We start from the raw sequence: 15,127 nt of genomic DNA, 5'->3' as shown, positions 1-15,127 counted from the left end.
CTAACCAACGTCATTTCTGGATAATTAAACCGAAAACCGAAATATTTAGAAGCAAAAAAGTACAGATGAAGGATAGTGCGCTGATTAAATAAGGCACAAAATCGACAGCAAGGTACATCGTGGTCAGGGCCTAGGCAAGGAATACCAATAAGCCACACATATTGTAACTTAAAAACAACTAAAGACTGACAACAAATGCAGATGTCACCCACTCAGCCTTTACCTGTGGGTCTATCCTCAAGTCACACACACACACTCCTACAACATGCAGTCTTTCACAGTACTGAGGAAACTAACATGTAGTTTGGTAATTAAGAAAATGTAAGCGCTACATATGGGAGTTACTTGCATAGTATGGTGACTAAGTCAATCTGTGCTTAACAATGACTGTTACAGTGACTGCCAATGACGTTTTGCCACATATGAGCTCTGACTGTGTATGCTACTTTATGTGTGTGCTATGCACTCATTTTACATTTTTATGTATAATGTCTAAAACTGGATTTGTATGCAATATATATCACTTTTGTATGGCTTTTTTGATCTACCTGTTATTAGCTATAATTTTGGTCTGGGCCACAGACAAAAAGGATAATCTATGGATTGGCCCACTATCTGGGTTAACAAATATCAACTAAATGAATGATCAATTCAGAATTCAATAAAAGGTCAAAGTTGCACATGTGAACTGTTACACTTTTTTGGACTTCTTTGCAGTCCCTCCAAGACCATTTTATTTGGAAAGACAGAAGCTTAACGGAATTTACTTTTTAAAAGAAATTTAATTAATTTAACTAGTTTCAGAAAGAAACTCAAGGATACCTATGAAAGAGAATCATTTTTATTATAAAAATCTATTTATTGAATAAAAAATGAATCATTCAACTTCACAGCCTTTAAGCTGTACAAGAAGCCATTCAGCCATGAAGCTCAAACTACTTTTATCCCTTTACAAAGTTTCATGTGCACTTTACAATACACAAAAAATAATAAAACATATTTTGAAGTCAAGAAAGCTATAGTAATACATTAATTCGCTGGCGAGACAGTTTGTGTATTTACAAATTAAGGCTGATGACTTCAGAGACTTTACACCGCTCCAAGTTCTTCTCCAATAACTGATGTTGACACGATTGATTAAATCTAAAATTAAAAAACAGACAAAAAAATCAGTTTCAGCATTTGTACAAGTAACAAATTTGCAATGTGCAATGATATTAGACTAAAAGTTCTAAAGATCAATTTAAATGGGTACACAAACTTCTTCTACATACACAGACCCTGCAGCAGTCCTGGGATTGATTCTCACTGCTTCCATTTGTCTGTTGTATGACTTTGAAAACATAACTTAACCAGCCAGGATTGTGGATAGATGGACTTAACCAGGCATTGCTCCTAGGTGCCCCATGAAAAGGGAGTGTGTATTTAGTGGGCTGAGTGCGTCTACCCGGTTAGCAAATGCATGTTTTTCCATTGCCTTAAGCCTTTTCTTCTGGTGCATTTATTTACTTATTTTATTTGTACTTGTTAACCGGGTAGGTAAATTGGTTGAAAGACACTTCAGGCATGACCAAACCCAAAAGGCCAAGACAAACATACTACGTATGATTCATTTTGTTAAATAAAAGGCAGCAAACAAAAGAGAATAAGATATAAGGTAAGGTCCATTGCGACTTCTTCGAAGTTATTACAATACATTTTATAAAAAAAAGACAGTATCTTGCAGTAGGCTATATCATCTAGGAGCAATATATACAAAGTTAACATTTAAAGAAAATTTTAAATTCAGTCAGCAAAAAGTATGTTTGCGCAGGAACTTACTGCAACAGTAAATCTTTGAGTGGATCATTTTTGCAGTAGTAATCTACAGAACTTCTGATGCAGAAGGCCTGAGTTCTGGCCTGACTTCTTGAGCTTAGCATCCTTCCCCCTCCTACAAGATGGATGTAAGCATAGTGGGGAGCAACATAACCTCAGAATAAAAGACTCCTCTTCCTGCTCCATTGTTAGTTCTTTCTTCCCTAAAATCCTGCAGGACAGAACCCTGCCTGGATTCTGGGGAATGTTAGGACTCTATAAAACAAACCCCAATGGGAGGGGGGCAGAGGTCAAGTGAAAGGCCCTTTGATAACAAGAAAAAGTGAGATGGAAATGTGCTTCAGCCAACAATCCAACAGAAAATTTATTATAGTATAAGTTACTTTACAACTGTACTATTGTGGGGGCACTGCAAATTAGCAGCAGCATCACCAGTTGGGCTTTTTATCTCGCAAATGTAAAGATGCAACTGCATAGAGATTAAAAATCAGCATATCACCATACCACCAAAAGTGGTTCTGAAACAAGCTGCAGCCTAAAGCAGCAAGAGTAATCTACTCATGGGAGGTCAAAAATGTAAATGAACTAGAAAACAGAAAGAAAAATGGGAGTGTTTTGTATATACAGTCTATTTTCATTCCAGACTGCAGGACCTAAGCATTTTTTTTTTAAATCCTGTCAGGGTCACACCACATCCTGTAGGTACATTGGCTGTCTGTGACGGAAATGAATGGTCTTGCTGTTTGAATTGGTGTTCAGCTTTTGGAGGACTAATGTATATTTGGGTAAAGCAGGCAGGGATACAAGATTTGAATACTGTTTCTGTAAAGCAAAAATTCATTAATTTAACAATATCTGTATTACAATGCAACATTATTTATATTCAAGGTCAAACCAGGTTTAAGGTAGGCAATGGAAAGGGAGGCCGATTAGTCTTGGTGTTGACTGTTGCAAGCCTGGCTTTGCAGGACTAATGTGCATTTGGGCGAAGCAAGCATGAAAATGAGCTGTCAGTACTGTTCCTGTCAGACAAAAAAAAAAAACAACAGGCATTTTTTATATTCTGGCAGGGTCAAACCAAATATTTTGGAAAGAAATTGGTATGTGAAATTTCTGTGGATGAAATGACTAGCCATGCTGTTTGCAGCAATTCTGGCTTTAGAGAGCTAATGTATACTTGGATAAAGTGAGCCAAAATACAAGCTATGACTACTGTACCTGTACAACAAAACTACATTAATGCAAACATTGTTTTTTATCCTAGCAGGGTCTACCAGATACTGTGTATAGGCAATGGGTATAGGGACTGTCTGAAAATAAAACAACTGGCCTTGCTGTTCATAGCCATAAATGCGTATTTCTGTGAAGGAAGCTGGAGTACAGAGTTTAAATACTGTTTCTGTGAAACAAAAATTCTGCAATGCACCTTTTTTTCACCCTGGTATGTTCATACCAGATACTGTGGGTAGCTAATGGGTATGGAGGCAGTCTGTATATTAAATGACTGGCTTGTTGTTTACTGCTGCAATTCTGGACTTGTAAGGCCAGTATGTATTTGGGTGAAACAAGATGAATTACAAGCTGCAGCTGCATTTATTCTGAGACAAAACCACATAAAATCAAGCATAAATTTATAACAATCAAACATATGAGGTTTACACAATCAAGATCATTTTAACTGCTTGTTGGTGAAGTTTGACTACTCAGTTTATACAATCATTAATCTGTGTCTTTAGGAGACTAAAGTGTGTATATATTTTTTTAAAGGGCTTCATTCACGTTATCGAACTTTTACAAGTTTGAACTTGTAAAACTTTGAACGTTACAATGGAGATCGCCATAAGGGAAGCTTTCCCTTTCCTGCAATGTAGTGCAATCTCGAAGTTGGTATACTTAAGTAACTGGGGTGTGGGGGGTGCAGGGGTGCTTGGCCCCTGCTTACAACCTTCAGTTAAGTTTTTTGTGTTTTTTTTTTTTTTTTATTATGTTGTCGAACTTTTAAAAGTTCGAACTTATGGTGTTGACCATATGGTGTTCGAACTTTTAAACGTTCGACAACGTGATATAGACCCTTTTTTAAATGGTGGCCATTATTTGGGTAAAAAAAAATGTTAAGATAAATTCAGAGTTCTTAACAGTCTCTCATTTTGCAGACTGTTACAGAGTTTGCTTCATTTTAGTCTGTTTCTTGTAAAATTTGTTTTCTGATAAATGCTTGAGTATTGCAGTTACTAAATACTGACATCCATTTGAGTTTCATTCCGTACAATGCTGAAAGGTATGAAGTTTATCTATCTTGGGAGGTAATGGCAGGACATATGTGAAAACAACCAATCACTGGCACAGTAATGCAATGAGCAGTGTTGCTACCTCACAGGGACTGGCCCTCTAAAATTCTTGGCTCTCCTTTCTGTACATAATTTGCATGCTCTTATCCTTGCATGGGTTTTATCCAGGTGCTCTGGTTTCTACCAACTCCCCAAATAAATGCCACAGGCCAATTTCTTTCCGTCCACTTAGCCAGTAAATAAGTGCATGTGTTTGTGTGTGTTCGGGGGGGGGGGGGGGCACATTCATACTGTCATCTACAATAATTATTTGATTGTGTTTGTTTACTGGAGAAAGAGAACAGGCAAATTCTGACCAAATATAACATGTACTTTCCAAAAAAAAAAAAAAAAAATTTTTTTTAGACTCCACAGCTTCTTTGAAATTGGCGACCCCCCCCCCAACTGTATAAGGGGATTTTGACATAAGCTTAGTAGGGGTGGCCTCATCTTCAACTTCTTCCCAGAGTCTCACCTGATCTTAAACTGGCCCTGATTAAAGATGTACTCAGCAGGTTGCTATAGCTGATATGGGGCTGGGGGCAGTGTGGTTATTTTTTTTTTCCTTCAACTTTCTCATACACAGACCTTAGAGATTTGTAAAGAGGTTGCTATAGCTTATCTCAATGCACTGTAATGCTACAAGTTGGAATACACACGCAAACACATACAGTCATACACAGGTTGTGATCTTTTGCTGGTAGAACAAAGAGGCATTCAATACATCAAGTTGGAAATGTGTTACTGTGGCATTTTGTTGGTTTACTTTTATACCAGTGTGACCGCAAAGGGATATACAAGATGTGTTTGTCTTTTGGAGGTAGGGATGGACAGGCATGCTGATTATATGAATGACAGCAACAATGTCACTTTCAATGCTAATCCAACACCACAAAGACGTACAGAAGGTGATATTTTTTTTTTTTTTAGAGGTGGGGTTGAGAGGCAATATTTCCACATATGATTTATGTATTATTCCAGGCACTTATATTTTTAATTTATTGGAAAGTATTATTCTTGTACGGCTTTTAACATTAAACCTTGGGCATAATTTATTTCTTTCATTAGTTCATACTTTTCTTCAAGCCACTGCTGGATCAAAAGATTGGAAAACGTCACTAAAATGCATATCAGTGCATGTAGAACCTTATGGCTTCTGGGGGGTCTTAAGGCCACCAGACCCATGGATTAATTCAGTCCTTTCAGTGCAGTCTTGCCCAGTAGCTTTGAAAGGTTGGTGGAAATGCAAGACAGAAGTAATCCATGTGGGTGAGGGGCAAGCAGAATAAGCAAGAATTATCACCTATGGCACAACCTAATAAAGTATTATGAATTTTACTTCATCCTTTAATGCCTGTATGGACTTTACCTGCTTTCCAGAATGTAGTGTTCACAGTTTCATATGTGCATTTCTAAATATGCATAACATGAAAACACGAAGGTTGAGTACACCAAGAGGTGTGAATATCTAGGACTGAATACATCTGGATAGCAGTAGCTCCAACATCCACACCTGTTCTGGATCAGCCACTAGTAGTGACTACTCAGCATGTGTGGGATCTGGTTGAATTAGCTGGTACAGGCTGCAGATGGTACTGTTAAGACAGTTGTGACAAACCTGACCCTTGCTGTGGGGATAATGTCCGGAATGTAACACTTGGAAAACATACGGACTGAGAAGCAGGTGGCCTGCTTCCCAGATGCCCTGGGTACTTACTCCTCTGAGGAAAGCCACAGTGGCTGCTGGGCCCCTTCTACTATGAGATATAATATGTCCTTCCAATTTCTCCCCATATATCTCAAACAGGAGTGCAATAAGACAGCTATTTAGAGATTTGTTTAGAAACCAATTTCCCTCTTTTTAAGCTGTAAAGGATATACAACAAAACTTATAAGAATTTCAAGTTTTTGGTTTTGTTCCAATGGCATTTCAAATATCTATGCAAATGCAAGAAATGTAAAACTCTCTTACCCCTGTTCCAGAGCTTAGGAAAGACGATAGTCAGGCAGCTGTATGGCCTGAAAGTCACAACCTTGGGACTAGTTATTTGGCTGTTCCTGTCTGTGGAAAACTAAAAATGTCTTTTTCTTCATTAAATGTTTGCAGTTCAGAAATTTTACTGGCTGATCTGAATAAGGGATTTTTTCCAAGGCAGAAATTTCAAAGGTGCAGAGGCAGCTGGCTCAAATGGAGGTAGTGTAAGCTTTTTTTTGCACAAAGTTCAGGTTGCATGGAGAAGCAATTATCTTGCTTAGCGATCTGAAGTGTGGGACTCCCATCCTTTGAAAAGCTGCCTTATTTGCTGCAAGAATCCTAAAGGTGGATTTACAGATCTCAAGGCTTTGACAGCTAAATGACTGACGTACAATAAGGCATACAACAGCTTTGCAATGAAGACCTCCAATAGATGCCATACAGACCAAGACAATGAGGCTGAAAAGGGGTCTTGGTTCTTCTTCCAGTAAATCGTTTTCATTCATACAGTCAAGATTTTTAGTAGCAGGCTCCCTATCTTCTCTCAATGTTCACTAAATCCTCTGCAAGAATGTATCTGAAGACAAGAAGTCAGATCATCCAAGCAGTTGACTTGTAGGGTCTTCAGAATGGGGTGTAGAAGGACACACTTGTCTTGCTTGATAGGTGTATAGGTGCATACACAGTGGGAAAGGCTTCAACCTGGACATCTGTATGACTGGAGAGAAAGTACAGTTTTGTACCTACCATAAATGTAGATGTTCGAGTGCTCATACAGCTGCAGTCATAACAGATAGGTTATCCTGCCGTCAGGCGGGTCCTCGGTCGGCCGAATTCCAAAGTCTAGGTCCGGCATCGGTTGTCGTCGCTTCTTCCCTGACGTTAGTGCAACAGGGGTATAAAAGAGGCAGCTGACGCCATTTTCTTCAGTTTTTCTTGCCCCAGATGTCAGGTGCCCCCAGAAGGAAGGCAAGCATAATGTTATGCAAAGATGCAATGTTGATAAATCAAAAACAGTAGTTGCAAGCAAATACACCATAAAAGAATACCCCAAAAAGGTTATATGAAAAGTGTTTGTCATAAGGCCTGTCCCTAACAGGGGATGGAGGGAGGGAAACCTGGACTGCAGCTGTATGAGCACTTGAACATCTACATTTATGGTATGTACAAAACTGTACTATGTTCATCGTGCATACAGCTGCAGTCATAACAGATGGGTAGAATCCCAAAGCTAAGTAAGGGTGGTAGGCACTAAGTGGAACTAGGAGGGGCTAGGATGCCCTGCATGACTGCTGTGGCAAAGCCCGCTCTAGATTTTGAGTATAGTGGGAGGTGACAGTGCTTGGAGAAAGTGTGCACTGAACTCCAGGTGGCTGCTTCCAAAATGTCCTTGGTAGGGACCCCCCCTGAGGAAGGCTGCAGAGGTAGCTGTGGCTCTGGTGGAGTGGGATCTGATACATGCAGGCACAGTTTTTCCATGGAATGAGTAACAAAAACATATGCAGTGGGCTATCCTTTCCCTGAGCACCTACAGCATAGGACACAAAGAGTTGCTCAGATTTCCTGAATGGCTTTGTTCTGTCCAAGTAGTAACATGCAATGATGCTATCACTTGTGATTTATTATTTACTGTGGAATCACATAAAGTTCAATATTACAACATCCGTAAAAACATTGACCAACATTGTGATACCATCATTAAAAGAAAGTCCAACAAATTGAATAGAGACCTTAGGGAATACAAGGAGGGGCGACAATACCCCAACCCACCCCATTTTAGAGGCATGAATTATTCAATTCCCGAGTTTCATCAGAATTTTGCTCCCCACACCGAGGTAGTAACATCTGCCTTAGGTGAGGTTGAGGACCAGGGTTCTATAGATACAGCTGGGGAAATCGAGGGGGGGGTTTTACCCAGAAGATCAGAGCGTATCCGGAACCAACAAGGAGGACAAGGTTTTCCAGTATACCCGATTTTTTCTCAAGGCAGGAACAACCAAGGGCGGGGGAGGGGGAGGAACAGGAATCAAGACTGGCAGTAGATAATTGTATTACTGTTACTGAACTGGGTGTGTACCATTTACACAGTAAGAACGGTTACCACATTTATAATTACAGTGAAGTACCTGTCACTGAAGCACACTTCGATTTATTTACAAAAGGCTTCAAATTTGTTCCATCTCGGGGTAGCCAATTGGTTAACTGTATCCTAGACCTCAAAATGCTTACCCGTAAACTCAATTTTCAACACTTATTTGGATACGGCCCAGTTGCTCCAAGTTTATTGTTAAAAAAGTCCAGTGCCTTCAATCCACCACTCCATCCACAGTTATGCAATTTGGAGCAAAGAATTGAAAAAAATTCGTAAAGAACTAGGTCGGACTAGCTTTGAACATAACTTAAGTGAGGAAGAATATGCAGTTTTATATGATTTAGCGTACAACCATTCCATCAGGGTTATGCAACCCGACAAGGGAGGGGGCACTGTTCTTATGAGCCAGGTCCTATATGAAAGCAAAATGGGGGACATTCTATACGATACCAATAAATACACTGTTTCTTCTATCCAAGAGGTACACCTTTCATATAAAAAGGTTGACCTTACCATAAAAGACATGTTGGATCAGGAGGTCATTGAATTTGACACCTTTTCTTTTCTGGAAAACAACCATCCCAAGGTACCCACAATTTTTGGGGTACCTAAAATACACAAGTGTATGGAAGACCCACCACTACGACCTATTGTGGCTGCTCAGGGCTCTAAGACCCATTCAATATCTAAATTTCTGGATTGGAAACTTAAACAGGTGTTGGGTAGAGAGCCTTACCTAATTAAGGACTCCTGGGAATTTTTGCGAGGAGTCACCAACAAGTTATACAATCCCAATCTAGTATTTTTAACAATAGATGTGGTGGATTTGTTTTCTGTCATCCCTACCGATGTGGGTTTGGAATGGTTGGAGGAGGCTTTGTGGGATAGTGAAGGGATTACAGCGAACGATGTCAACATGATTACGACCTTGGTTGAGTTGGTTTTAGAAAACAACTATATATGCTATGGGGGTGAGTACTTTAAACAAATTACTGGGGTGTCTATGGGGGCCAATTTTGCCCCAACTTATGCAGACATCATCATGGCCGTCTGGGAGAAGAAATTTGTCAACAATTGTGGTTTTGTGAAGTACTGGAATCATTATTCCAGATTCCTGGACGACATCTGCATTTTTTGGGTAGGTCCCCCTGAGACCATCCAGGAGTTTATAACCTACATTAGTGGTACCACAAGTTTTTTAAACTTTACTCATGAGATCTTTGTAGAATCAGTTCATTATTTGGACGTTACCATTAGTAAGGAGGCAGCAGGTTTTACCTCCACAGTATATAGAAAGCCAACCTTTTCAAACAGTTACCTGCATTTTTCCAGTTCACATCCTGAGTTTCAGAAGAGGGGTATCATTAAGGGACAGTTGGTCAGGGCGTCACGCATGACATCCCAGGACCACCTATTCAACAAGGAATGTGATAAGTTGACAACTATGTTCATGGACAGGGGGTATCCCGAAACCATGATTAATTTGGTAAAAGAAGAGGTTCTTCAAGGCAGAACCACAAGATTCAAGCCCATTTTGGGACAAGATAGTTCAGTTATAGAGCAGGGTAAGAGTCAATCAAACAGTGTAGGACAACAACTACTGTTTATTACAGAATACAGTGGTAATGTTGGGACGTTCCGGAAGATAGTTGAAAGGGAATTTAAGGCTTTCCAGGAACTGACGGACCTTGACGTATTCAAGACCACAACACTTAAAACTGTTTACAAAAAAGGTTTTAACATCAAGAGAATTTTAGAGATGGGTCCCAAACAACAGCAATCTGGACATTCCCGTAAGGGTACATTTAAGTGTGGACGTTGTTCCCAGTGTAAACACATTATTAACAAAGAGGCAGTTTATGTGGAAAGTAGAAATAGGAGGATTAGTTCCACAAGATTTTACAATTGCTTGTCCTACGGGGTTGTCTATTTGGTTTTGTGCCAGTCATGTCAGGCCTTCTATGTGGGGAAGACCAAAAGACAACTCCGTAGAAGGGTGTACGAGCACCTCTACGATATTAACAAACGAGACAAGAACAACGCACTCTACAAGCATAGTTTAGTATGTCCAGACGCTACTTACAACTTTTTTGTTTTGGATTCTGTTATACAAGATCCCAGGGGTGGACCATGGGAGACATTATTGTCCCACAGGGAGACACATTGGCAAATTTTTTTGGAATCCAATAGATTTCCAGGGCTCAACGAAGCAATATCTATTGTTCCATATTTGAAATTAAAATCTGATAGGATATAATCACTTGTTTTCATTTACTTTTTCATTACTATACAGGCTTGGTAAATAGATAGAATAAAAGTTTGTTTTATATACAAAAAACATGATTATAACATTACCAAAATATTTTAGATAGTATCGGGCTTTTATTGTTGTTTTTAATTAGGAATGTTGAAGTATCACCTGTTATGGCATGCTGCAATTTTAGAAAGGATCTCTGTGGCTTTAAATTTGTTTTATCAATCAATTCATTATGCTGTGTGATTAGCTCTTGAGTATTTAAATCTGTGTTATTTCTAATTATTTTGTCTGACGAAGTCATATTTTTGATGAAAACGAGTGTATCACACTGTTGGCGTTTGCGTTGTAATAAAATTCAGGTTTTATATTGCCAGTCGAGTTTGGTGCCTCATTGTGAGCTGATAGATTTCCGAATACCACCCTTGTGGACCTGCTACCGACTACTTGTTTGGTTTATTGGTTTTCCCTTCTGGGCTTTTGTTGACTGCTGTGGCAAAGCCCGCTCTAGATTTTGAGTATAGTGGGAGGTGACAGTGCTTGGAGAAAGTGTGCACTGAACTCCAGGTGGCTGCTTCCAAAATGTCCTTGGTAGGGACCCCCCCTGAGGAAGGCTGCAGAGGTAGCTGTGGCTCTGGTGGAGTGGGATCTGATACATGCAGGCACAGTTTTTCCATGGAATGAGTAACAAAAACATATGCAGTGGGCTATCCATTTTGAAATTGTCTGTTTGGAAATAGCCTTTCCCTGAGCACCTACAGCATAGGACACAAAGAGTTGCTCAGATTTCCTGAATGGCTTTGTTCTGTCCAAGTAGTAACAAAGTTGTCTGTGAATGTCCAAGGAATGTAGTAGTCTTTCCCCTTTGTTTTGTGGATTAGGATAAAAGGTAAGTAAGTGGATAGTCTGATTCAAAGCTACACTGGATACTACCTTTGGCATAAAGGTAGGATTGGTTCGTAAGGAAACTCTGTCCTGATGGAAAATGATGAATGGTTGCACAGCCATGAGGGCCTGTAGCTCCGAAACCCTGCGTGCTGAGGTGATAGCCAGAAGAAAGGCTGTTTTCCATGACAAGTACTGTAACTCTGTTGAAGAAGCTGGCTCGAAGGGAGGAAGGGTCAGCTTTTCCAATACGTAGTTGAGGTCCCAAGCAGGGACTGGTGGCTTCCTTGGGGGGTTTTAAATTCTTTGCCCCTCTGAGGAACTGCCTTAAGAGAGGGTGAGAGAATAATGGAGGATCTGTGTTGTATTGTGCAGAAATGGCTGAAGCGCGGATCTTGATGGAGGAGAAGGAAAGTCCATTGTTTAACATCTCAGCTAGGTACTGTAAAATTTGAGGTATATTTATTACCCAAGGATTCTGTCCCTTTTCTTGATTCCAGGCACAAAATCGTTTCCATCTGGCGGAGTAAGCCTGTCTAGTAGAAGGTCTTCTGGCCTCCAAGATGACATCCTGCACCTCCTTGGAGGAGAGAAACTGTTGGGAAATCAAGGAATTCTCCATGCAGCTAGATTTAGAGTTTTGAGATGGCTGTGAAGGGTTTGTAGTTGTGCTGGGACAACAGAAGAGGGACTAGAGATAGGATCCATGGTGGGGAATGTGTCAGGCTCCTCAGGAGCGGATACCAGTGTTGTCTTGGCCAGTCTGGAGCGATGAGAATCATTTTCGGCCTCTCTGCTCTGGCTTTTAATAGAACTTTGGGCAGCAGAGGAAGAGGCGGGAAGGCATAGACTGTCAATGTTGCCCAATTTAAGGAAAGTGCGTCCACTTTCCAGGCCTGTGGATGATAGGTCCTTGAACAAAATTTTTTCAACTGGCAATTTCTGTGGGTAGCAAAGAGATCTATGTCTGGCTGTCCCCATGCCTGAGTTATCTTTGTGAAAAGTTGAGGATGCAACTTCCATTCGTGTGGATCTGTCATATTTCTGCTTAGGTTGTCTGCCAGTGTGTTTTCCTTCCCTGGCAGGAATTGTGCCTGCAGTTGAATTTGCAATTCCAGTGCTGTGTTCCATAGGGTCATGGCTTGCCTGCACAGGGGGTATGAATGAGTTCCCCCTGGTTTGTTTATGTACCACATCACTGTGGTGTTGTCTGTCCTTATCAATAGCTGGCCTGGATGCAGTAGGTCTTTGAAGGTTATAATAGCATTTTGCACAGCTAGCATCTCCTTTTGGTTGATGTGAAGATGCTTCTCTTTTCGGGTCCATTTTCCCTGAATGCACTGATCTGTCATATGTGCTCCCCAGGCGTAGTCTGAGGCGTCTGTTGTGATGATTTGAGTTGCTTGAGGTACACAGAAAGGAAGACCTGTGTTTCTTTGGCAAGCTTGAGTCCACCACAAAAATTCCTTTTGAAGGCATGGAATGAGTGGGATAATTGTTTCCAAGCTGTGGCTGTGTTGAGACCATAAGTTTTTCAGGTACCATTGAAGTTTCCTCATATGCAGCTTTGCTCATGGGATTAGCAGGATGCAAGATGCCATGAATCCCAAAGCCTGCAGGATTTTCCTTGCAGTTAGCCTGGTGTAAGTTGACATTTTTATGAAGTATTGAGACAGTTGCCCTTGCTTGTCTGGCGTGAGGTAGGCCATCTGGGTGGTTGTATCCAAGCTGGCACCCAGGAAAATTATTTGTTGAGAGGGTATTAGTTTTGATTTCTTTTTGTTGACTGTGTATCCCAGGAAGTTCAACAGTTTTATTACAAACGCCAGGTGCTGCAGTAGTATGTCCTTGCTGTCCGCTTGGATCAGTCAGTCGTCCAGATATGGGTAGATTTGTATCCCTTGTAGTCTGCAGAAGGCGATTACTGATGCCAGGCACTTCGTAAACACTCTGGGCGCAGTAGATAAGCCAAAGGGCAATGCAGAGAATTGGTAATGGGTTGAACCTGCAAGAAATCTGAGGTATCTTCTGCAATCTTGTCTGATAGGGACATGCAGGTATGCCTCCTTGAGGTCCAATGTTATCAGCCAAGACTCCTTGCCCAGCATGGGAAGAAGCTGCTGTAATGTGAGCATCTTGAATTTTGGCACCTGTAGATATGTGTATAGGATGGATAGGTCTAAGATAGGTCTCCAATCTTTGTCTTTCCTCGGTACCAGGAATAGTCTGGAATAAAACCCTTGACCTTGTTCTTTTGCAGGTACCTCTTGAATTGCTTTCATGTCCATGAGAGATGAAACTTGTTTTTGTGCCTCTGCCCTTTGATTTTGTGGCAGGTTTGGCATGCCTCTCATTTTTGGAAGGGTGTGAAATTGGAACCTGTAGCCTCTGTCTATAATGTCCAGAATCCATTTGTCTTTTGAAACAATATGTCAATTTTTTGAGAATAATGTCAGTTTTCTGCTCAAAGGTGCTGCCATTAACGCTTTGCTTGGCAGGTGTAGGGGGAAGTCATTGCGTCTGTTTTCTAAAAGACTGTGATCTATCTTCTCCACCTCTTGGGGTTGGTGCTTGCCACTGTCTGGCTCTGAAAAATCATTGAGGTTGCCCTCTGCCCCTTGGGCACCTGTATGTGCCCCTTTGAGGTCTGTCCGTGGCTGGAAAGGACCAATTTTTTGAAGACCAGATTCTGCTGAAACGTGGAGGCTTGTACCTGCAGGAAATCTTTCACTGTTTGCATTGATTTCGCTTTTTCCTCCATTTTCTTTAGCACCTCCTCAGCTTTAACACCAAACAATACATCTTTTTGAAGAGGTGCATCTAATAATTTAGCTTTGACATGATCTGGTAAGGTTTGCTCTTTGAGCCAAGCATGCCTACGTATAACAGACCCCGTAACAGCAGCTCTACATGAGGCCTCTAAAGCATCAAAACCACACTGCAAGGTATGTTTACCCACTTGCTCTGCACCATGCAACAAACCCTGCAACTCTTTTAAATCTGGTTGTTCTGGTTGTGTCATCTTACTTTTCAGCTGAGATATCAAAAACTGTTGATACTTTAACATATGGAACTGACAGTTTAATGCCCTCATGGTTAAAGTGGCTGATGTGTATACTTTTTCCCCCCACCTTTCTAAAGCTCTGGAATCTCTATCTGAAGGTAATGGATTTTTAGCAGTAAAAGCCTTAATTCCCTTGGGACCCTGTGAAATTGTTCCTGGGTCAGCAGTATGGCTTTTATATAGGAACTGGTGAGAGTCAGGAACCCGGTAATACCTGTCTGGTTCAACAGGAGCTGGAGGCAAAGAATCAGGATTAAGGCTGGCTTCTGTGCACAGATCATCCAATATATCTAAAACAGGAGGGATAGCCAGAGGCCTATGCTGGGGGAGCAGAAGAAATTCCCTGAGCCTTTTCTTGGAAACTGAGTAATCTTGGCCTTCCCAGTGAAAGTGTTCCCTCAATGTATGCAGGGTTTCCTAAAAGAGAAGTCCTCAGGGGGGTAGACCGAGGGAATAGACTCCTCTGCATCAGAGTCTTCGAATGGAGAATAGGCATAATCCTGGTCCTCAGATAGTTCTGAGGTAATAGAAGCTTGATCTGAGGAAGGGCAGTCTTCCTCTAATCTGGGCCTTTTGTCAGAGGGGGGGTTGAAAACCCCTGACAAGAGTAATCAAATCCTCAGCCATTTTAAGCATCTGTTTTTAGGCATGGTGCCTTGACAGGGGGTCTGAGGAACCTGCTTTTTGGTTTTCATGGCTGCTTTAGATTTAG

General features: G+C 40.9%; 1 protein-coding gene across 5 annotated transcripts in view; it reads right to left on the bottom strand.

Moving 5' to 3' along the window:
• Positions 1-825: 825 nt before the first annotated feature.
• RAE1 (ribonucleic acid export 1) overlaps positions 826-15,127 on the bottom strand; it is a 601,382-nt gene continuing 587,080 nt past the window's right edge. For all 5 annotated transcript variants that reach the window (XM_044090053.1, XM_044090052.1, XM_044090057.1 and 2 more), the window contains one exon: positions 826-1,143. In XM_044090053.1, the coding sequence (XP_043945988.1) occupies position 1,143 (1 nt within the window). In that variant the 3' untranslated portion in view covers positions 826-1,142. The remainder of the gene's footprint in view (positions 1,144-15,127) is intronic.

The sequence above is a fragment of the Protopterus annectens genome, chromosome 12.part0 (genome assembly GCF_019279795.1).
Source record: "Protopterus annectens isolate FY-2018-M chromosome 12.part0, PAN1.0, whole genome shotgun sequence".
NCBI classification, from domain to species: domain Eukaryota; kingdom Metazoa; phylum Chordata; order Ceratodontiformes; family Protopteridae; genus Protopterus; species Protopterus annectens.
This window is presented reverse-complemented; position numbering and strand designations above follow the sequence as displayed.